This window comes from Schistocerca serialis, chromosome 6, assembly GCF_023864345.2.
Source record: "Schistocerca serialis cubense isolate TAMUIC-IGC-003099 chromosome 6, iqSchSeri2.2, whole genome shotgun sequence".
Taxonomy (NCBI): Eukaryota; Metazoa; Arthropoda; class Insecta; order Orthoptera; family Acrididae; genus Schistocerca; species Schistocerca serialis.
Window position 1 is genome coordinate 157,294,092 of NC_064643.1, and position 24,829 is coordinate 157,318,920.

General features: G+C 43.0%; 1 protein-coding gene across 1 annotated transcript in view; it reads left to right on the forward strand.

Moving 5' to 3' along the window:
• The first annotated feature begins 1,713 nt into the window (after positions 1-1,713).
• The window catches only part of LOC126484709 (cell cycle control protein 50A-like), a 238,904-nt gene continuing 215,788 nt past the window's right edge, over positions 1,714-24,829 (forward strand). Inside the window, exon 1 of the mRNA XM_050108305.1 lies at positions 1,714-1,725. Within this exon, the coding sequence (XP_049964262.1) occupies positions 1,714-1,725 (12 nt within the window). The remainder of the gene's footprint in view (positions 1,726-24,829) is intronic.

Consider the following 24,829-nt stretch of genomic DNA (forward strand, 5'->3'; position numbering starts at 1 on the left):
ATACGGACAAACACATCTCCCGAGATCACGTGACCAGGCCGGCAATGTATGTTGACAACACAAAATCTGTTCTGCGCATGTGAATGCTCACTCCAGAGATATTTACTCTATGGAGCTGAAACACGATCTGTGATTGGACAAAGATGTTGCAGGAAATCGATCGTGTTCTTTCCACGGGAAACGCCCTACCATTTGTCTCAACGAAAATCATGGTTAAGATAAAGCTAACCGCCGGATGCAGTGCTTCCGTTGCACCACCGGTCGGTGTTAATTTCAGTGCCCCCATCATTCCCTCGGCGATTAGTTCTTACTTGCTGTTTAGCTGCGAACAACTCTGTGAGGAAGAGATGCGGTGTTCGCAGCCCGGTTTGCGCCAATGACATTTGGTTAGCCAGTTGATCAGCTGAGCTCCCTGTACTACTAATCGCCTAACGGTCACCCGACCCCACGGGCAGGTTGCTTGACTAACGGCTAACAACAGCAACAAATTTTATTTCGTATAATCATTGACAGAATTTAAAAATTTAAAATGCTGTCGTTACTTATTCATAAAGAAGTATAATTCTACGTTAAACGATTAACACAGTAAGACATGTATTACAATTAGAAATTCTGTATGTACTTGAGGGAGCGTGCAAATCGTATAGGCGATATTTATCCAATATTTGAGCATGAGAGAAGTTACCCAACTCTAAAAATCTTTGCATATGATTTCAAGCCTTTTAGAAATTTCTGCTTGCTAACACCCAGCACAGAATACTGAAACGGAAAAAGGTTTTGTAGTTTACTACATTGTCGCAGTTTATGCAGTGAAAGTTCAACATCAGGAGTGACGGTTTCATTTATTATTTCTTTACTACTAACTTTCTTCAACACTCATTTTTGGGAAATATCCACATATGTCAATGAATATACCTACAAAATTATGCAGCTGTACGACACGTAATTCATAAGTTATGACACAACAAACATTGAGATGTGTAAGAAACTAGCTTTTCGTGAAACGGAGCGCAATTCTTTGAAGAGTCGGGTTCTAAGTTACTGCTAGCTATTGAAATCTACTTCCTCTCCTTAATTTCTGTTTGACTGGTGAAAAATTTCTTCGTTTCGGTGCCATTTAATCTACACACTTTCAATATGTAAGAGTTAATTGTAATTACCTTTAGTGCACTAACGAGAGACACGATTAATATTGGTACATGCTACAAACGTAATCATAAATGTGCGTAAAAACACAGCGCATACATTTGCTGCTCTGTATGAAACGATGGTCCATTGATTCTTCTAACGGAAAACTATATCTTCCGTCTCAATGACAGGAAAAATGTGGTTATTGTACTATACAGCTCTAACAATCTGATGACTATTGCCAAAAGATATTGTAGTAATAAACAACGATAGTAAGTCTTTAATTTCAGAAATCCAATTTTAGAATGAACATGATAACACACATACGCGTTTCTCAACTCTGAAGATTAATATGACCAGAATGTACTTGTTAATTTACAGACTTTAGCAGCGTTGACTGAATAACTCTGAAAAATATATATCACTGAAGTTTATGTTTCAGTCATCGTAAAGAAAATCTTTGCTTGACCTCAAACAGTAAATACTCTGCCTCACACCAAAGGAGCGGGAATAAAAACGTTCTTTAGCATTACGTTAGTGTCATTACTGATAAATTCGTCGTAGGAAATCATCTGTGTTTTAACAATGGCCTCGGAGGTACGTATTATTTAATTAGAGTTCTAATACAGACATTTAACGAGCGAGTAATCTGTCTTAGTTAAAAATAATCGTTAAAGAGGTATTCGTTGTTCTATTTATCCGTATGTCATTTTACGGCACAATCTGCGAAGGCATGTATTATATTTTTATTTAACCATTGTTAGCTTCGTTGACTGTTGAATTTATTGTGACATTTATTAGGGCAGACAAGATACGAATAAGCAGCTACCTCTGTACTAGTCCTTAAGAAGTTAGTAATAATCGAAAAAATGAAATGCATGTCAAGAATTCGTTTTCGTAAAATGGTTTTTACTTTTAAAGCAGTCAACATGAAAGTAGAATAGAGAGTAATTCGAGATTATCGCCCGTAAATACAATTCTGAAACACATGGCATGGTGTCTAGCGTGCGCCACATGATATTTAACGGTCAGTTTTGTTTCACAGTGCTGTTTTTATTGCTTTCTCTGACTGTTGTCCATAATATAAACATTGAATGAAGAGAATGCTACACGCTTGCTTGCTTCCGAATTATTATCTAAGCAGCAGGTGTAATTGACAGCCCACGAGTTCCCATAAATGGAAATTTTCAATTAACCCATCTTCCTCAGAAGGACAAGAAACAAATTTCACATCAGCAATCAGTCAGTAAAGCTATCTCCTCGTGAAATGTGTAGGCAACGATCTGCACGTCCATATGTAAAAGTTAAGGCCCCCAGAATCAGGGGCTTGTCACATCAGTACAAACAAACTCATAAAATACCAGACCATATAAGAGCTACGTGCCGACGTACAGACAGTCGGTGACACATTTCATGTGGAGATAGGTTTACTTACTGATTGCTAATGTGAAGTTTGTTTCTTGTCCTTCTGAGGAACACGGGTTTAAACCTGTTGTAACCACGGAAAAGGTTAACTGGAAACCTCCATTCTTTGCAACTGGTTGGCTGTCTATTGCACCTGCTGTTCTGTAATCGTTGCCGCAGTGCAGCCATGTTCAAAATATTATTTTAGAAGTTTGAATTTCCTACACTTGACATTACGCCACCCTTGTGACAGCTAATTACAATGTATTTTAACCTGATTTATGACGTATTAGCCAGAAATTAATAGGCAACAATACCAATATTACTACCGTATACAACAGTGTCTTACATTACAGTTGGTAACAGTCATGCTTGACTAAATGCCAAAAATTTGAAAATAACAAAACTGCAGAAGTTTTGATCTTTTGTCACAGTCCTTGGTGGGTAAGGATGATCGATTTGGTAATTTCAAAGAATGATTGCCTATCGAAGTCGCGGGGTCCAAACGATACATACAGAATGTGCGATTGTAAATCGATCATGCGACTGGTGGTGGGCGTTATGATCAATTATGTGTGATCATCATTTTTATCTGTTTTCCGTCCTTCCCTTAGTTACTCAAATTTAGATACCTCTACGAATTATTTATGAGTCGCTAGGGAAACTCAGACGATTTATGTCGGTAGTGAGTGGGATGTCTGGTGTTCTTGACGTTTCTTCGGCGAATTCTCACACGTAGAACAATCTAATTCCATGCTTATCCAGCGTAGAAAATTGTTACACATTTTGTCGCAAATATGAAGTACTACCGGACGAGGAAAGGAGAGACCGCGTATACTGTGGTGATGCGAAGTCTGTTAAACATTGTAAGAAGAGTTTCGATGCTGAAATACCGTTACAATTTCACTGCGGACAGTGCGGAAAACGAACCGAGTATCAGGGAGAATACATGGTACGACTCTTCCAAATTATCCATCCAGACCCGCGTGAGTCTTCTATCTTGCTGGATTCGAGACTGCACCTTGCAAGTAACAGCATCGGAAACTAACTTATCTGCTACAACCGTGTGCGACTATTTCGGGTTTTTCCGAGAAGTGTGTTATGTGGTAGTGACTAAAGACAGTGTACCTATTGGTGGACCGAGTGAAGTTGTTGAATGGGACGAATCTCACATAGCAAGGAGGAAGAAGCAGAGAGGACGATCTTCAAAGCGCGAAATTGATCATATTTGGGTATTCGGTGGATTAGATCGGGAGTCCCGGAAGTGTTTCGTTGTCACAGTATTGTCCACAGACGAGGTAACTTTAGTGCGTCTGATAAAGCACTTCATACTGCCTTGTAGTAAAATCATTACAGTCAGGTTTCAGTCCTGCAAGACACTAAAAGCAGAAGGATTCGACCACGAGTTCGTCAACCACTCTGTAGAGTTCGTGACTTCGGATGCTCCCAGCACACGCAGAACATCGAGCGGCTGTGGAAACCTGTGAAGTCTTCCATTAATGAGAACGACGTCCAGGACAAACAGATGAACGATACTTGTTTCAGTACCTCTATTCCCACAACTTGCGTTTGCAGGGAAAACGTAATGCAAGTGGCACTCTACCCATATTTTTGCGTTATATTTTCAGAGTTTACCCAGACTACGGCAAAAAGGGAATTTGTTTCCGTAGCGTACTCATCACATGGGCTTTCACATGACGACAACACCGAGGACAAGTAAGGTAAGTCGTCTCCTTTGTAATTGCAAGTATTTTTGTTACGCTCTTCTTTTGTCGTTGCTGTAGTGACCACCGTAAACATACTCATAACGCCCGCCACCAGAGTCGCATGATCGATTTACAATAGAACGTTCGATATGTATCGTTTGGACCCCACGACCTCGAAAGGCAATCAGACGGAAATTACCATCGATATTGTACTTAAAGTTTAGATTTCATGCTAATCGGCATAATTAATTTTGAACTGTTTAAAGCAATATGTTCTTTTTAAACAACCTTCGTTTTACAGATTTTTCGCGTTTAATCTCAGCAGAGGTCAAGCTCATCAAATTATTGTCAGATGCCTTTCTGGTGATTCATACACATGGTTCACACGGTAATCCATTGGCCTTCGCGGTTTACACAAGCACTGGTAATTTCCATTATGTATTCCGATATTCACCTTTAATGAAAGAAACTGTATTTCTCACTACTCAGCATAATTATAGAGTCCAACTGCGTCGACAGTGACACACACAGCCGCTACTTCGATCATACACACTCGTTTAGTAACGCGATTTCCACAATGTCTACCTTCTAACTGCGCAAGAATATCACTCACCCAACACCCTCGACGTTCCAAACTCGTTAATCAGTCTTAATACCAACCCGTGCCAGTGAGTAACGAATAACACTGTGTCAGGGGTAGTAGAGCTCCTACAAATTCAGTTTCTGTGCCCTTCTTCTTCCATAAATGTTAATTAAGTCTAAAAATCTGTTATAAAAAATGATCGCAATTGATATTTCTTCTCGTCTTAGAAACATTATACGCAATATTATGAGCACTATATTAGCCGTTTGGAAAGGTTTCCAAATCGAAATCCATCACATATTTTATAATTACTAAGTTGGAGCTGTATGAAAACTATGCCGGGATTAGGAACTTAGAGAAAGCTGCAAAATGTAACACTCACATCAACTGACGTCGGAGTGAATTGTGGTAAGTGGTGGCAATAATTACTTTTCACAAATGTTGTATGTAAGAGTCAACAATTAACGAAATTTGAATTTTGTAATTTTATGAGGTGGTCATAAACTAGGCACAACTTCGTAGTACACATTATTGAAAATACAATGATATTGCTAACAATGTACTAAAAGATATTTTCAGGTTATGGACACCACTTACAAATCAGTGCCCTCTTAAAAGTACGTATTGAGTGTAAGTCAACAACAATTAATGATTTATTATTGATGTAGATAGCAGTACCTCAAATTGGGCAGTTCTGTGTATTCACTGCACCGTACAGTGTAAAACATGCCTCGTCACCCCATAGAATGTTGCCCTCCACATGTGACCAACTTCTATCCGTACCAGAAAACGACGAGCAAATTTAGAACGTTGCTGCAGATCATAAGGTCTCCGTTGCTGCACCGTCTGGATATTTACAGATACCAGTGGAAAATAGACAGTACTTTCCGTACTATTGACCATGGGATAGACAATTTTTGTGACATTGCACGAGCTTTAGCACTACCTGGGGTACGTGTTGCATGGTCAGTTACAGCAACATTCTCTTCCAGGTGCCACACCAAGCTCATCAGTGTTTTCGAATATCATTATGATATTCTTTAAACTACTTAATGGAATCGGTTCTCTCCTCAGACCTTTCAGTCGGCGATACTCTCTAAATACAGCCGTTCACATTAAAACTGTTTTATTAACAGCGCACGGTCTCTCATGTCGATCCATACGCTTCACTGACGTTATGGCTCCTCAGATGACAACATGGATGTGAAGCCGTTGTAAAAACACCTGTAAAGCGTCAGATTTGCACCTGTTGGACAAAACTGGAACTATTTTTCTCCATAGCTAATCGATTCAGCATTAAAGCATTAGCGTGTCTGTCATACGATAATTAAAGCCTATCTCCGTGAGTAGCTAAAATTTAATTATAACCACCCGGTATTTGACATGAGCTTCCTTTCGCCTAAGGAGGTCATAATGCGACAAATAGGCCATAAGGATGCTAGTCCTCGGTAGTATAGTGGTTAGTATCCCCGCCTGTCACGCGGGAGACCGGGGTTCGATGGTTCAATTCCTGGCCGGGGAAGCCTCCCCCTCCCTCCCCCCCCCCCCCCCTCCACATGAACCATGGATCTCGCCGTTGGTGGGGAGGCTTCCGTGCCTCAGTGATGCAGATAGCCGTACCGTAGATACAACGACGACGGAAGGGTATCTGTTGAGAGGCCAGACAAACGTGTGATTCTTGAAGAGAGCAGTAGCCTTTTTAGTAGTTGCAGGGGCAACGATCTGGATGACTGACTGATCTGGCCTTGTAACATTAATCAAAACGGCCTTCCTGTGCTGTTACTACGAACGGCTGAAAGCATGGGGAAACTAAAACTGTAATTTTTCCCGAGGGCATGCTGCTTTACTGTGTGGTTAAATGATGAAGGCGTCGTCTTGGGTAAAATATTCCAGCGGTAAAATAGTCGGATCTCCGGGCGGGGACTACTCTGGAGAACGTCGTCATCAGGAGAAAGAAAACTGGCGTTCTACGGATCGGAACGTGGAATTCAGTTATTTCATCCCTGGATGTCTCGCTGCTCTTTTCACAAAATACTTAATGCAGATTGTTTTTTGCTTTTTCTTACCTGTAGCGTTTTTCTTCTTTCTTCTGGGATGATCAGGTGCTGCGTATTTCAGAATGAATGCACCGTGAATCATCTTTTTAGGAACCTGCAAAACACTTCACGGAAGTGCTTTTTATCACGTAGGGATAAGAGATTGCACTAGAAAGCTTCTGTTTTATGATTACACGCTGGAGCTCTAGGACTGTTTCGTTGCTGAGTGCCTACAGTAAAGAATAAAAATACCATCAGAATATAAAGAAACATGCAGTGTAGTAATCATAAGTGAACAGGTCAAAAAATACAACAGTACAAAATACCTGGCAGTTACCTTTCCATTTGTTTTTTTGTATTCTGTCCATTTCTTGGTATCACGGATTCTCTTCCTTCTTCCACGTCCTTGCTATACCTCTGACACGTCTTATACCTGAGATTCTATGTTATAAGCTCAGGATAACACACCAAGTCAGTTTGATAAAGGATAGACAGTTGGGGATATGGCACAAATGCAGCATAATAATATGACACTGAGCTAATGCGGCATTGTTAACGTTCTCTCCAGTGAAAAGCGCGTAATAAAGGTGTAATGTTACAAACTTGTGTAAAATAAATATCACGTATCTTGTAGGAAGGTGACAAAATGTCGGGTTCTGGAAAACTACATGCTATCGTCGTCCACAATGCAAATCTAAATATCTTACTTTGAAAATAACTGGATATGTTGAGTTTTGGAAGGTCCTCTTACGAGAATATGTAGAGCTCTAGAAATAACTGAATTTCAATGTTCATTTTATATGAGAGAAGAAGGGTTTTGGAGAGTACACTGGTGTTTTTTAGACTGTTTCAAGATAAAGAAACAGGAAATGGTCGTACCTCGTTTTACCTCGTTTTCGAGTCAAAATGTCAGATGATTTTTGGAACTATACACCTTATATATTAGCGTACAGCACCGTCACTTTGAAAGTTAACTTTCAAAAGTTTCCAGGACATAACGAAACACAGGACAAAAACATCACTGACATACGAGCAAAAAGAACTGCAAAATGTGATATTGAAAGAAAAGTTGGCAACGATAAGGCCCGGAAGAAGGAAAACTGATCCCAGTCAACATAGTGGTCTTATGGCCAAAACTAAAAGAAGAGGGGGAAGCACATTACATATGTCCATGTATTACAGAAGACGTTGTCTGTACCTTTATTAGGCAATCAAAGTTTCCCCTTTGAGAAAAGAGAAAATTTCACTCAGTTGCTATTAGAGCGTGCGACAAAATCATCTGGCGGATTTTAACTAACAGTTAGATAACAACAATCTGGTATGCTTCAGTAACTTTTTATATATTTTACAATTTTTAATAGTACTGGAAACGCAGTTTACTAAACACATTTTGTACATCACAGTCGGCAATAGTGTGTACCATCTTTTTCATGCAGGTATTAAGCAGCAACCGTACGTCTAGTTAGTTGAGACATTACTACACATAATGATACAGAAGCCCGGTTTAATGAACTCACATTCAAAAATTTTAAGAAGAATTTAAATACCATAATCAGATCTGGAGGGGACTGGAGAAGCTCTCCACCTGTGTGCTGCCTTCTGCTGCTGCTGTTTGGCCCTCTGTGCCTTTGCAGATGTGTTGAAGTGCCTTATCCGGACGAAGGTTCAGGTTTTAGCGTATACTGTGATGACCTCTTGAGGAATAGTTGGAAACTTCCCAATTAAAAGTCTCGTCAGGTTTCTGATCACATTGCCGTCTTTACACAGAGTGCTGCCATGAAAATTTAAAAAAAAAGCACCTCTAACTTTAAAAAAATCAAACCACACATCTGAAGGGATGATTAAGCCACCACGAGACAGTTTCTCAATCCACTCAGAATTTGCGTGGTATTTCGACACTTCGAGTGTCTTACCACTAGGATGACCAAGTGATTTGTCAATGGAGACTCATCTGGAGGCAATATATCCAGCGATGTAGCGGAGACCTTCTAGAGAACACTCTGAATCTTCTATCAAAGGTGGAACAATTAAGTCATGTAGTGTAATGTCCCTCATTTGTTGATCACCTTCTATCATTGACAACGCTTCCTCAAAGCCCGGCACAAGTCCTGTAAACAGGTTGGAAGTCAAATAATTTGTATCAGTTTCCGCTGAGACTGGACAAGAACTGCGTAACTGAATGTCAGCAATACTTTTGTTCATAACTAAAATACGCAAACGGCTTTTAAATTCCACTGGTAAGGGATGATCATAGGCTCTGCCAATTGCTCTTATCTGGGAAAATAAATTTTCAAGGCAGTCTTGGTTCAACCTTGAGGTCAATACATACTTCAAACCGTAGTCATGTTTTAAATCCGAAAAACAACCCAGCAGTGACCGAATCGAGGTGAGTAATCCCTTTTGGAAAGGAAGTAAAGTTTTATGATTTCCCACTCTCATTTTTTCACAGACGGAGTAGAATCTGCGAAGAGCTTCCTACTACGTCTCCTTACACAATCCAAAAGCACATGAAATTGGTCGTTTGCCGACAGGTACCCTCGAATTCATAACATCAAAAGTGTCGTTCACCAATTTGAAGAATTCTGCCGTGTCTTTTTCTTCAGGCATTACAAAAGAAATTGCTTCTGATACAGTGTTGGAAAAGAGTTGGCAAGCAAGATGATCGCGCTGTCGATCTCTTCCACAAACTGTCAGATGATGAGCAGTAAGCTTAGGGCACAGTTTCAGTTCTCCATTATCTTTCGACACTAGCTGCTCGATTACGCGCTTTGTTATCGTTCTTCCGTCACTTAATGAGAAACCATCATCTAAAAGGTAGTTTCTGAGAAGTTTACCATATGTCTTACATCAGCAAATACCCAAACACGTTTCGTTTCATCATCTGGGTTGGTGAAGAACGTGTTTGTGTAGTCGGTGTGGAATTCCTTCCACACTTTCCCATTTTTACCCCCCCCCCCCCCCCCCCAAATCAGACACTGTACCAAGTACGACAAATCCCACTTTCTGCGTCTCTCTGACGATACTAATCAGTGAATCCCGATTCATCGTAGTATAAAAGTTATAATATACGGGCTGCTTCCAGGTTCCACACAAATCACATGCCATAACAACCTGTACCTGGCTATGTGATCCGTATATGGTGTCAGTTTCTTGGTCGTAGCATATTCGACTGTCCACATTCATTTCGTCAAAGCTTAACACACACAGCTTCTCTGCTTGACTGAAGTTTGTTGCTTGCTTATTCATTAAGTACAATACATCAGTCAAAATTCCAAGAACACAACGAAAGGAATTGGATATCCATCGTTTTAACCTAGAAAATCCAGGTAATGGTATTCCCATTATATTTCTTAAATAAATATAAGTTTTTCTGGACAGAGAGCGCAGAAGCAATGCTTTGCTTATATCTTCCTGGGTCCAATGGATACTCTTCTTTGATTTCAGAAGACATTCAATTTGTGCGTTCTTAAACACTTTTTTTTAAACTTGGTGTACTTTAGTTGTCACTTTAGTACTTCGTTGATACTGAAGGCTTTGGCATAGTTTTCTCTGTCTGCTTAATGCATGATCCAGTGATTTGTTTCTCGTTCTCAGCGTGTTGTTTTTAGCTATCAAACGCTTATTTTTTTCTGTCTGTAGCGATAATTCCTTATGAAGCCTCTTCATTTCATCCTCGATGCGGCCTTTTTCAGTTTCTGTGCTGTGATCCACTTTTTTTTTTCTTTGGTGACAGAGAAGCTAGTCTGTTAAGTGCACGTTTACGTGTTTCGTGATCTTTCATTCTGTCATTTCTTTCTTGGACAGAAGACGAAGCAGCAGCAGCTGCTGCAGATGTGGCTTTAATGAGGTGCAATGAAGGAACTGCAGTCGGCTTTAAGACCTTCTTTGGTTAAAGTTTCATTAATTCAGCTTGGAGATCCCGTAAATAATCGTCTTCTTTAAAATGTATGCTACAGATAGTAGCATTTTTAATGTTAAAACTATCACTTCTTCTACAGAGCTGAACCCACCGAGCACATGTTTCAGGATCTTTCGGAAACTTATGATAGGAAATACTACTCCCTTTACTCTTCTGATTATAGTTTTCACACAGAGCCACGGCACAATTCGGCATTGTTAAAGTGTCGCAGAAAGAATAAACTCGATTCTACACGATAACAAACAGCAACAACACAAAACTTATTTTCTTCAGCACATAAGAAAGCGCGCGCGAACTGAGCGAAGTTTCTCGACGCTGACGTCATGCGCAGTACGGCGAAAACTGTTCTGCGCACGCATTATGGGCCACCCCTGGGAACGTCTCACGTGTAACGACACATGTTTGCGTGGCAGAGTAATGATGGTGTACGTGGAGACGGTGTTTGCGCAGCAATCGCCGACACCATGTAACTGAGGCGGTATAAGGGGAGATGGAAAACCGCCTTAAAAACCATCCACAGGCTGGCCGGCACACCGGACCTCGACACTAATCCGCCGGACGGATTCGTGTCGGGGACCGGCGCGCCTTCCCTCTCGGGAAGCAGCGCGCTAGACTGCGCGACTGTCCGGGCGGTGCCACAGTCTGGAACCGCACGGCCGCTGCGGTAGCAGGTTCGAATCCTACCTCGGGCATGGATGTGTGTGATGTCCTTAGGTTAGTTAGGTTTAAGTAGTTCTAAGTCCTAGGGGACTGATGACCTCAGAAGTTAAGTCCCATAGTGCCTAGGGCCATTTGAACCATTTTTTGTCCTGGTGGGCTCACGACGGTATGATTCGGACAGCCAATTAACTTCGCCGTTTCTGAGTACTTCGCACTCAGTCGCATGGTCATAAGATTCTACCCTTTGTCGGAGTCGCATATGCCAGTGTCTTTTCCGCGCCTGCGGCCTCTGTCGTCGTTAAAATGATTCCCCAGACACTACAATACACGTTTCCTTATGAGCAATTCTTAGCTCGGTAGTGGGCAGGTTTAGCGACAAGCGCTATTCCTGCAAATCGTGGTTTTGAGAGAACTGACTGATTTGGACAACCTGTCGGATGCTTTGCATCCATTGACTGTTACGAGTTTTTAGGCTCGCAACACGTCAGGCCAACGTGTCGTTGGGCTGCGGTGGATTGAATGGCCCACTGCCTGAATGAGCCAGTTCTGAGACCGCTCGGTTTGTTGATAGAAATTTCTTGCTGTTTGACGAAAACGGTCCCTGAGAAGAGGGATTCCAGTCTGTTCGTGTAACTGGGCAGTCGGGTAACGACATGGCAGTCGAAGGGCAAGCCGAAGGGCGCGGTTCTGCACCCTCTAGAGCTCAGCAACTTGTGTATCGGCAGCATTCCCCCACGCCACGGCAGCAAATTACAGCACTGGACGAACCACTACTAGGTACATGGTGATGCCATGGCGACGGGGAAGCGTCGACGTCGGGTTGAGGAGAGGTTACAGGACATGAAGACGCCCTCCAGCTCTACCCTTTACCTCCTGACTGTGGGGACGCCACGTTAGCCTCTGGTCGAGGGTGACCCCGAGGTATTTAGCGGTTCTACTCCACGGGACGGGGCCTCCTGCGATGGTGGGCTCTAAAACTGGTGGTAGCAGTCTTTTTGTGAATATTACTGCTGGGCTCTTGGCAGTATTAAATTTAAGCCGCCATTTCGTGGACCGCGTCCCTAATGCTTCTCACCCTAATTGGAGACGACGTAGCATTTCAAACACGTTCATTCTCCGAATGAGTAGCACACATTGTCGTCGGCATTAAGCGCCAACGACACCCGCGCCACCCGCGGAGCATCTGCAATGTAAAGGGAGTCTAGTAGGGATCCCAGTGTGGACCCCTGTGGCATCCCAGCCTGAATGGGTCATTGCGTCGACAATCCGGCGTCCAGGCCCACGTGGAAAGTTCGGTTTTCGAGGTAGGACTTAAGTAGCACCCCGTGTGACGTCGGGACCCCGTGCATAAAAAGTTTATACACGAGGCCGCCATACCACACACAGAGTCGAATGCCCTAGAAACGTCCAGGAGTACCCCCCAAAGGTATTCCCAGGTCTCCAGGGCTCACATGGTCTCCTCCACAAGTCGCATGAGTTGATGCACTATGGAATGACCCTTGCGAAAACCGAACTGCTCATCGGGTAGCAGACGTTCGGCTTCCACGTACCTGAGGAGCCGTTTGGCGTATAAACGCTCAAATACTTTCGAGAGCGACGCCAGAAGACCAACAGGGCGGTAGTTCGCCGCCAGACAAGGGTCCTTGTTTGCCTTGGGGACTGCCACCACTTCCTCGTGTTTCCACACCGTAGGATAGATCCCCGTGCGCAACGCTAGAGAATACCGACGATACCTTCGTCCCCTCCAGCCTTTTTCGGGCAGAGCGACCGCAACTGCAAGGCTCCTTCTTCCACCGAAATGGGTTCAATGTCGTCTCCATCTTCCCTGGCAGCCAGGAAGGTGGGTAGTTGCGCTTCGACTAGGCGAAGTGGTCGTCATCCACATCTTCCATAGGCGTGAAAGGCTCCCCAAAGTGGTGTGCCAACACATTCGCCTTTTCATCAGGGTGGCTACTGACGTCTCGTCCTACCTGAGTAGGCCGAACGTGTCGCCGACGTCTCAGGAATGATTTGGCAACACGCGATGCATTGCCATCCACAGGATCCAGTGTTGCCACCAGATCTGCCCATTCCCTATTTCGGTGTGCCTCAACCGTGGCCTCGATCTCGCGGCGCATACGGTTTAGGCGAGCTTTGGTGCGTGGCTGTCGACTAAGTTGCCACTCACGGATGAGTCGATTCTCCTCCCGAATCGTCTCCCTAATTTCCGGCGGAAGGCGACGGGAGTTGACGGGTGGGTGTTGTGGGGGAGGCGGAGAAGCTGCCTCCGCGGCTAAGAGTAGTTGTCGAGTAAGAAACTGCAGGGCAGTGTCAGTGCCAACCAGAGCAGGGTCTGGGACGTCGACGAAGAGAGAGAGGACCTCCGCTTGGTAACGCTCGCGGTCCACGCGTTTCAAGTTAGGGCGACGCGGCGGAAGAGCAGCACCAACGATGTCCACGTCGAAGATCACTCGCACGTGATCTGACGACAGCGCAAGACTTGTCGAGGCAGAGATGTGCTGCCCAATATCCTTAATAAGGGAAACGTCCAGGACATCAGATAAGTGGTGCACAGGAAAGATCGTGTGATCAAATCGTCCAAGCGCAATGACACCATTTCTCTGGACAGCCCGGAGTAGGCTTCGGCTCGTCTGTGTTCCAATTATATTGGCTGCTGCACACCGCGTCATGTGACCACGCACACCGCGTCATGTGACCACGACGTCACCCACTGGCTTTTAGTCACAGGTGTCACAGCATTTTGGGCCACCGGTGAGTGCACTTATACGACCAACAGTGAAGATTGTGGCTCTCAAAGTAACTAGATGAGCTTCGTCGCACATCGTGAAAACCAGTTCATCTGTCATCACTTGTAGTACTTGTTCTGAAACTGATACCTCTAGTATTGGGCCTTAAGTCGTCAGACTACTGTGATTTTATAATGGTGAAAGTGTAAATTATACTCAGGTATTCACGTTACCCTGCGATAATGGCAGCAGTATGATCACGATGTGGCCGGTGCGGACTCCTCACTCTCCGTCGCACTTCTTACGTCGATTTTCATTATGTTGTGAATGACAGTGAACGGCCAGTTGATACTCAATTCATAGTAGAACCTATTTCTCTGCAGTTTTTCACCCTCGTCAAAAACCGTATTTCGGGTTGAAAAACTGCCTTCTCGATCCACGTTGAAGTGCTGCAGGAATAGTCGTTTAGTTGAAACTTAGGAATCGTGCTTTCTGAAAAATGTTTCCAGGAGAGGTGCACGACGTTAGCTCCACAGTTATCCTACGTGTATTGTTTAGCTAATACAGCTTCACTATGGAGCAAAGAATATGATGTGTAATATGTAGGCTACTATAAATTAATAATTAACTGATATTATTTTCTTTTGCACCCTGTAATTCAGCACTGTGCATATTCGAATTCACACTCGCAGTCGTTCATAATATCAACTCCATTATATCCTAGCAGCAGCAGTGGTTCTCGCAATGTGAGTGGTTCAATTCAAGTAATGGAGGCCAATATAGTCGTTGTATGTATAGAAATATCTGAAACATCGTAACAAGCTATGTTCAACATTTTATAGAACGCTTTACACAACATAGGCGTTAGCAGACATTACCTCGAAACAGGTGGGTAGCGCTAAACAAAATACGGTGGAAAACATTTAATACGAAACTCGGTGGAGCGCTTGTGAAAAAGAGTGCTGTATTTTGGATCAAGTCAGATTTTATTTCGCTTCAATAATCCAATTTCCTGCTAAACATTCACTGTAATAAGCGCATTCTGTACAATGAATGTACACATAGAGTTTGTTATTGTTCTTTTTTCGGACAAAAATTTGTTATTGGCTATCTAAACTGAGAATCGAATCGATGACAATAGTGATCATCATCTAGACTTTCCAATGGTGTTGCAGTCTGTTCAACAGATAATGTGGCTACATATTTTAAAATAACACCGTTTTTTTATCTTTTCCCAATAGCAAATAGGTAATGGTAGTTTTTACAATTCATCCAAACCGTACTGTGATTCTTCCTTTAGTAATTCGCCCCAACCCCACCCCAACGAACGAAATTATTGTTTAAGTTTTAATGTTTTGTTGGGTATTATTACAATAATGTATGTATGAATCGATGCATGTTATACATCTTCTCGTAAACCACTGGAGCCATTTCAACCAAACTTGTACACCTATTACTTTGTTTCTGGAGGTCGGCCCGAATGGCCGAGCGGTTCTAGGCGCTACAGTCTGAAACCGCGAGACCGCTACGGTCGCAGGTTCGAATCCTGCCTTGGACATGTATGTGTGTGATGTCCTTAGGTTAGTTATGTTTAAGTAGTTCTAAGTTCTAGGGGACTGACGCCTCAGAAGTTAAGTCCCATAGTGCTCAGAGCAATTTTTTATTTCTGGAAACAGTTGCTGTGGGGTTAATTATCATCTACCTAGCAAAGGGTTGGGGTAAAAGAACAGGCAGTTTCTCAGAATGAGAATACTTAATGACCTGCAATAAAATTTACACATAATTTCAAAATTTTATGAAAGTTTTTCTCGCTGACAACCCCTACAAAAAGATGAAAGTAAAATAGTTTGTTGCTTACTACCTTTTCGCTCTTCGTGTTTTAATTTGTTCGTGTTTTTATTTATTACTTCCTTACTACTAACTGTGTTCGCGACATATGATGTAGACAGTATTCACATATATCACCGACAGTACCAACAAAATTGTGTCATTATAGACACTGAGAAGCGCGAGAAACTACCACTTCAGGAATGACCTTTTAATTTACTGCCTACCCTATTTGCAAGACATTTCGCAAACTGTATCCGCGTATGTCGCTGAATGTACAGCCAAAGTTAATATCTTTGTGCGGCACATATTTCAGGAGATGCGACGTCATAAACGTTGAGCTCCGTGAAAATGAAACTGCAGGGCTCAATCCGCTAGAGATACAGCTGAAATATATGTACAAATACTTGTGAAATATAATTGACTGTGCGTACGCGGCCAAAGCTACGGGCGAAAAGGTTATTCTAACCAACTGGAACGATGATATCGTCGAAATTTGGTACACACATTAGTTACCAACCGCAAAGAAATAGTGTGGGGGTAAGATCCACCAGCCTTCAAACGTGTTGTGGGCGATAACGTGGAAAGAAAGTGGGAGGAGAAGGCGAATAGACAGAGAGGGGGAGAACGACATGGATGGAGAGGGGGAGGGGGAAATGGACAGAGTAAGGTAAGAGGAGGAGATGCACAGAGAGAAGGCCATCAGGAGATGAGCAGAGAAGCTTAGAGGAGGTGGACAGGGAGGGGTGGAAGGAGGAGATGAATAGGGTTAGGGGGAAGGGGGACTGATAGAACAGTGGTATAAACAAATACCTGTGGAACTCCGGGTACTTAGCTAGTCAGCGTAACCCTAAGCCAGTTTCGTAGCGTCGAATTGTTCAAGTTATGAAGGCAAAGTACCATATTCTCCAGATAACTCAGTACCTGCTTTTACTGTTTTTGAGTTCTTTCCAACAATTTAAGTCTCGATATGGCAGCATTCTGAGGTCTACCTTGTCTGAAATAACGTACACTCTCTTATTTGGCCTTTCTTATACGTTTCCTCTGTGTCTGCAACATACTATCGTATTGTCATAATTTGACCTCTGTTTTTAATTACCGTTGACAGTGTGGCGTTAGGAATGGCAAACTCTTTGCAGATTTTAAGTTTTGTTCTCTATTTTCTACTAACTGCCTGCAGTTCCATATGCGTTGTAATGGGAATGACGGCATATTTTCTACCCTATTTCTTTATTGGCAAAAATGACCTAGGCAGAATGTGATACAGGAATTAAAAGACTTTTGTGATGGATTCGATACATCGGGCTGAAAATCATTTCAGAAGAGCCACTGAAGTATGAGGTTATGGAATCTGCATTATTTAAGATCTACTACTGTCACAGAATCCGAAAATGTGGCCGCGCGGTTAGAGGCGCTATGTGACGGATTTCGCGGCCTCTCCCGCTGGAGGTTCGAGTCCTCCCTCGGGCATGGGTGTATGTGTTGTTCTTAGCATAAGTTAGTTTAAGTAGTGTGTAAGTCTATGGACCAGTGACCTCAGCACTTTGGTCCCTAAGCAATTCACACACATTTGAACATTTTACATGCTATATAGTTTGCAAAGTCCATGGTTCAACACTCATCATATCGCAATTTTATTTGGTGTGTTTTCACAGTCTCGTAGAATTATTTTAAAGGTTTTCATGTTCTCCATTCACCGCACGTTTGTTAAAATTCCACGACAGCAATTTCAACCTTTCGGTCATTTTCAAGTGGGTAACATCCACAGGCAATACATACACAAGGCTAAACATACCACTATCATCAGCATAGTGCAAATTAATTTGGACAATGCGATTATACTTCAACAGTGCATGTTTATAATCAGTATATGTATAATACAGTTAGTAGCTTACCGAATATTAACAAGTGTTGTGTTCTATTGCTTCAATGAGCTGACCATGTCAGAGCAAATGTTTCGAGTTCGTTGTCATGAAACCCTACTTTTATCACATGTACTAACATTCATTCTTTCGTTGAACAGTGCATTTTACCAAGACAACTTATGACACTACCACACAAATTCTTCGTGGGATTTAAGTATGGCGAATTACTGGGCTACTGAAGTACATTAATGTTGTTTTGTTCTATGACCGTCTTGACTGCTTGAGAAGTGTGGCACGGAGCCAGATCATGTTGAAATGTTCCTCCACCACTCCAAAGATCTGTCGGCATGGCACAAACCCGCGCCCAAGGATTTACATGTATTTCGGTGAATTCAACATGCTATTAACTGGAACTAGCGCTCCACGGCTACTTGTAGTGAAGAAATCCCAAAACGTCTTTGGGAGGGTGTTTTACTGTCTGTTTAAGATGCACAGCTTTCATTGCCTTATGGGTGCTTCGCCTTACATCCCTTGATATGTACCTTTGAACAATAAAATGTAGCTCATCAATGAAAATTATAAATTTCTTGTTATTGGTGGTCCAAGATTTAGAAAATAGGGCTTCTAGCTCATCTCCCCTTCTTACAGCATTGCCAATTTTCTATAGTGATAATTTCAAATGTTCGTAAAAATTAAAAAAAAATATATTGGGCAACTCTATTTTTAGTCTAGAATGTGATGGAGTACTTTCCAAAAGACAGTTCTCACTAGCTGCTAGGAAAAAAAAATGAAAACTAACGTTACAAGAAATTTTGGAGGAAAACAATTTTTTACTTCAACCTATGGTAGTAACAGAATCACTAATGTAATAGGACTGAAAAAAATTGTTGACATCCTCAAAGTTTACAGATACATATGCTGCGTCTTTTATTTCAGAAACATAAAAGTATTCTGAGATAAAAAAAAAATATTATAAGAGGTGTGAAACTGTGCCGACTGCGTAGCGAAAAATGAAGTTGCTGATGAATTTTCGCTCTGTGGGACTGCGAAGAAACTTCCCGCGAGAAAGTTGTTACGAAAACTACAAAAATATTTTTGGTAACATTTCAGACATCATTATTGTATCGTATCACGTACAGAGGCAAATTACTTCCGCGATATTCCGTGCGCAGCAGCACGCGTGTCGTTGTAGGCCGTCGCCAAGAGTTTTGTTCGGACGGCTCGCTTTAATATGGCCGAGAATATTCCCTACTCCCCGTAAATATTTTGCTGGCTGCTAATACATATTCTTCGTCATTGCATCCATCACTCAAAACACCAATATACTCTACGCAAAAGTAATTATAGTTATGTTGGTTTCAATATTTTCACTGAAGTCGAGCAAAATATTTGTTCGAAAGGCTTTGTGAAACCCAAGTTTTATCTAAATTTGCTGTAAGCCTATTATTCTCAGCACGCAATACGTGCTTGGTACACAAAAACCTCGTTCTTACTACTGCAGCGTCCCTGTCTTGTGTTACAAATTTCGTCCTTCACTACAGTTTCTGAATTAAAAATCAAGTGGGTGGAGAAGACAGCGCATTGAAATGACTGGCCAGAATAATCAATTTTATCAGGGACGTTACCCTGTATTTCTCTAGCCATCGTATACTGTCCTCTGCCATACTAAAGTAATACAATTCTACGATCTAGCTTTTTGTAAAAGTCGTCAAATATCATAAATTTCTATGCGCTTTTCAGAGAATCTTCTTAAAAACTTCTTTATTCATTTCTGAATGGTAATTGGATTGGCAAGAACTTTTTCCACGACGAAAAACAAGTTTGTCGTCTGGTATGAAGTCTGTCGTTAATGATCCAGCGTGGGGAATGGTTAATCGGCCACCTTGATTGAGGACAAGTTATTCTCTCACCTATTTTTCGTATACAGAAAATTATTAAAGATTTTGTTACAACCTTACGCACCTTGAGCGAGACTCTAGAAAGTTACTGACATGAGCAGACCTTGATGGAGCCTGGTAGGGCGCTAAAAGCATGAGGTATTTTTATGATTCTTAGCTTGCAGAAATGGCATGTTGGAAGTTGAAAGCAATTGGTGGCGAGCCCATCCCTCAGTATATCTTGCTGGACAGTCACAGCCATACAGGGCAGACAGAGCAGCCTCTAGCTGAGACAGGTCTCCAGTAGAACAATGCTGAGCTACGTGCCATGGCACCAGTGGAAGGCTGGGCTGGGGGCAACGGACTGAAGGGATGTGTCTGCACAGTGAAGTCATAAACTGGGTATCATACGCAGAGCCATGCGTAATAAAAGTTCACAAGTTTTCGAAAACATCTTCCACCTTCACAAAAACTTAAAAAAGCCAGCAGCTGGCAGTTTTCTTTTTTTTTTTTTTCAGAGATGCAGGTTTCAAAACTCTTGCGCCGGTTCGACATGAGTTAGTGCTGTCGTGTAGGAGGGGAGATTTAGCGCCTCTAAAGCCCTGTGATTGGCTCATGGCGGCGTGAAGGAAGAAGTGTCGTTCGTGCACTTTGCAGGAAAACGGAATTTTGTTTGTCTGGAGAAGTGCGAAGAACTCGGGTTCTGGACTTTAGTCTGGAAGTATCTTCTGGTCGAAGCTCTAGCATGTGTGGTTGGTGCTTGGGACCTGCCCTGAGACTGACTTCACTTGCAAGTAGTTAGACTGGAGAACTCATGGTGAAGTTCTTACTGTACCAATGTCTGACTGTACCAATGTCTCAGACTACTCATTTGCCGAGGGCACACTTATTCGTTTTTGATTTACTACTCTCGACGTTTGGTATCTTTGTGCGCTCTGTCGTATAAGTGAGCCAAATTGGTCCTTGGTATGACCAGCGAATGGGTGTGTCACACACTGAAATCTACCATGATTTCAGGGCTCTGGTAGAGAGTGAATTGCGATCCGTCTGCCTGATAGCTAGACCGTGAGATTTTTGCATTTCTTTCGTGGCTGCGGTCGATTCACAGGTGCCGCCTCCGCGTCCCGCCACCGCCGTGCACTTCTCCCCTTCTGCAATTTACATCGCCGCACAAAGCAACAGGGTAACGTATTGCTGCTCCGACCTTGTCAGGGCGTACAGATCTCAATCGCCACTTGCGCTCTGCTGCACCTACATTAAGAAACTTATGTAGATTATCAATCAAAGTCCGCTCAGCGTCAGATCAATTCAGACTGCGTTATCCACAATTTTGGGGCCAGAGTACTTGACCCACCTCTGCCACCCAGGATCCCTTGTCCATTGTTCTCTTAACCCAACTGTTAGTTGTTTACAGTATCCAATCAATAACTATAATTTATGACTGCTTTTTCTTTTAAAAAGATAAATGTTGTTAGTAAATTTTACTACATTCTCCATCATTTTATATAGTCAGCACCAGGGGTAACTTTCATTGTGGCGTCTCATGCCAGGATAACTTTCATTGTGGCGTCCCATGTCAGGATAACTTTCAACCTCTACTAGTAGGCACTTTCAAACCGCCGTTTCATTTGGAATAGTGCTATATATATTAATTGATGTGGTTCTGTGAAACGCAACTTTCATCCAAGTACACTACAGGCCTGGTGTCTTCAGCGTGCAAGAAGTGCTTTGTACCCAAAAACTGTGCTCTTGCTGCTGCAATGTCTCTGTGTCCTATTAAGAATTACCGTCTCTCTTTACACTTTTTGAATCAGAAACCAAGGGAGCGGAGAAGACGAAGAACGGAGGTCTATGAGCCCGAGTAATTAATTTTTTCACTTAAGTCATCCGCTGGATACTCTTCCTGTCGTAATGTCCAAGTATAGTTCTACGCACGAGCTCTATGTTAAAATCTTGAAAATCGGTTGATTTCCGTGCACGTTCGTATCCCGTTCTTGGAGAATCGAAACACTCATTCATGTCTGGAGAGTCTGTCAATGACACAGATTTGTTAATATGGCCTAAGTTGACTTGGCGACACCACACGCTTTAGCAGTAAGTTTATGAATTGCGCAAAATTTATTACCCGCTTCTTCATTGTAGACCAGATCAGTAAAATTTGAGTACATTCAATACGATAATTTTCGATTGTTTAGGAATGTCTTTCCATCCTTTACGCACACCGACCGGAGGAGTACCGCAAGTAGGCCGTTGCTCCTGCATTGCTGTTCGCCACCGAACACACGTCAAAGCACCTTTCTAAAGACTGTGTGACGCTGAGATCAGACATGATCACTCGATATAGCACGGTAACACTGAGCTTTCAGTTGCTCTGGCCTACCACCCCGCTAACGGTACCTGCATGGCAACAAAGTCGAGAGGCGGGCAAATCACTGCTGGCGGCAGGCAGCGGCCGTGACCTTGAGGACTCTACTTCCGTGCCGGCCACTTTTTTCTTTTCCTAAGACTTTTAGTAAAGTCTGGTTGACTTCGGGTTCCCATTGCCATAATATTAGCACCTAAGAGTAGACTTATCTATGCTAGCAATGGTCGTGTATCTGGACGCATGCGTGCATCTTAGTGTAGTCTCTGGAGATGGCGATGCCAACTTGAAATGCAAGCGCATATTCAGCACCGCCCAAACACATCGTAGCTACAACAGAGAGAAGAGACTTGGCAAGAACGGACGAGGAGCCTTAGGACATTTTCTACCAACTAAGTAGAAGAAGACCGAAGATTTTGAGCAGAAGGTCCGAGACCTATTAAATTCGACGACGTACCGAAAATTAAGCACAGATCCGACGCAGCGTATCAGACGGAATAAGAATCGGTTAATTAAGGGGTCTTCTCTGCCGGCAGTCATACTGAGAAACCTGCGCAACACAGAAGCCCTACCACCTCAGCTGTATAGATTGACTAAGACCCATAAGAATAACGTTCCACTAAGACCTTCTGTTGGCACTCCTGGCTCACCGACGTAAAAATTGGCAAAATATTTGGCCACTCTGCTCCAGCTGCACGTGGGGAAGGGTGACACATACAAGAGCGACTCAGGATACTTAAATGAGAAGCCGAAGAAAATAAAACGTGCAGCAAATGACAACCTGGTCAGCTCTGAAGTTGTTACTTCATGTACGAAAGTGCCACTCAATGACTCTCTTGTGCACATCACTTCCATTTTCCCTCGACACAAAAAAAAACTTAGAACCACTTAAACCTAACTAACCTAAGGACATCACACACATCCATGCCCGAGGCAGGATTCGAACCTGCGACCGTAGCGGTCGCGCGGTTCCAGACTGTAGTGCCTAGAACCTCTCGGGCACTCCGGCTGGCCTCAAGACAACACAAAGCTCTCTTTAGCATGTCTCACCACGAACTGTTTCTCGTGGAATGGCAACTTCCACGAACAACTGGAAGGCGTCGCCGTGGGTAGTACTCTCAGTGAACTGGTGGCCAACTTCTTCAAGGAACATTTCGAAACACAGGCACTGGGCTAGGAACGTTGTAAACCTAAGTTGTGGTAGAGATACGTCGATGATACTTTCGTTGTGTGGAGCCATGGTGAGAAACAGCTCGGTGATTTCCTAAGACACTTGAACAGTCTCCATGGCAACATAAAATTTACCATGGAAATAGGAAAGGACAAAAATCTATCATTTCTAGATGTGCTGTCACAAGGGATAATGAAAACCAGGTACACAGTGTGTAGCAAAAACCAACACACACGGACCTATAGCTGCACAAACTACCTTATCACCACCCGAACCAGAAGAGGGGCATGATTAATACGCTCGTAAAGCTAGCAAGACGAATATGTGAGCCACATCACCTCAGACGTGAAATACAACACTTGGAAAGTGTTTAGAGGAGCAATGGGTACTCGACCAGTTATATTAGAAGTATAACTGGGCCAAACACTCGGCGAAGTGACAAATCAGAAAAAGATATGCCGGGTACGGCCTTTCTGCCGTACATTCCCAGAGTTACGGACAGAATCGGCCGTATATTCCGCAAACACTTCGTACAGATTATTTACAAACCGACAAAGAAGATGAAAGCGTGTCTCAGATCGGCAAAGGGACCCACTTGTAACGTCGGGAATACACCGCATATCATACACATGTTGTAAGATTTATGTCGGAATAACTGGACGATCAATCAACACCAGGACCAGAGAACATAATCGACATTGCAGGTTGGAGCAGGTGGAGAAATCGGCCGTGGCAGAGCAGGCGCTGTGTGAGACCGACCACGTAGTAAAATTCGCCGACACGAAGGTCTGCCTGTAGAGAAGAACTATCACATCCGCTTGTTCAGAGAAGCTATTGAAATACAAATACACGGGAATAGCTTCAATAAGAGAGAAAAAAGTCTCAAGGTAAACGGATCCTGGCTTCGCGTGCTGCAGCGAACGACCGTCGCAGGTAGCAAGAGAACCGCATCGGAAATGAGCCCGGAGAAGCCCTCGGACGTTGGCCACGAGTTACATACAGTCTGCGGCCGCACGCTCGGCCCCAGCCCATCACCATCGATACAGGGTTAATCTTTGACATTGCCAGCCACTCGTGATGGCGAAACGTCAGAAAAATCATCAGACGAACTTCGCCGAGAAATCCGAGAAGAAGCCAACAGGCAGTTTGTCAACCTCTGTTTAATCTGTTTTTACTAATTCGTATCTTCAAATAACCTTGAAAGAAGGTGTTGTTTCTTGAGGTTTCGTTTTTGGCTGGCTGGCTCTGAGCACTATGGGACTTAACATCCGTGGTCATCAGTCCCCTAGAACTTAGAACTACTTAAACCGAACTAACCTAAGGACATCACACACATCCATGCCCGAGGCAGGATTCGAACCTGCGACCGTAGCGGTCACACGGTTCCAGACTGAAGCGCCTAGAACCGCACGGCCACACCGGCCGGCGATTTCGTTTTTGCTAGACGTTATTTCTCATACTTAGGCCCTAGCAAATCTAATTACGTGCAACGCCGAAAGACTGAATAGAAATATCTCTGAAGAGCTGTAAATTTCATGTTTACCGTTCCGAGTTTCTTATACTTC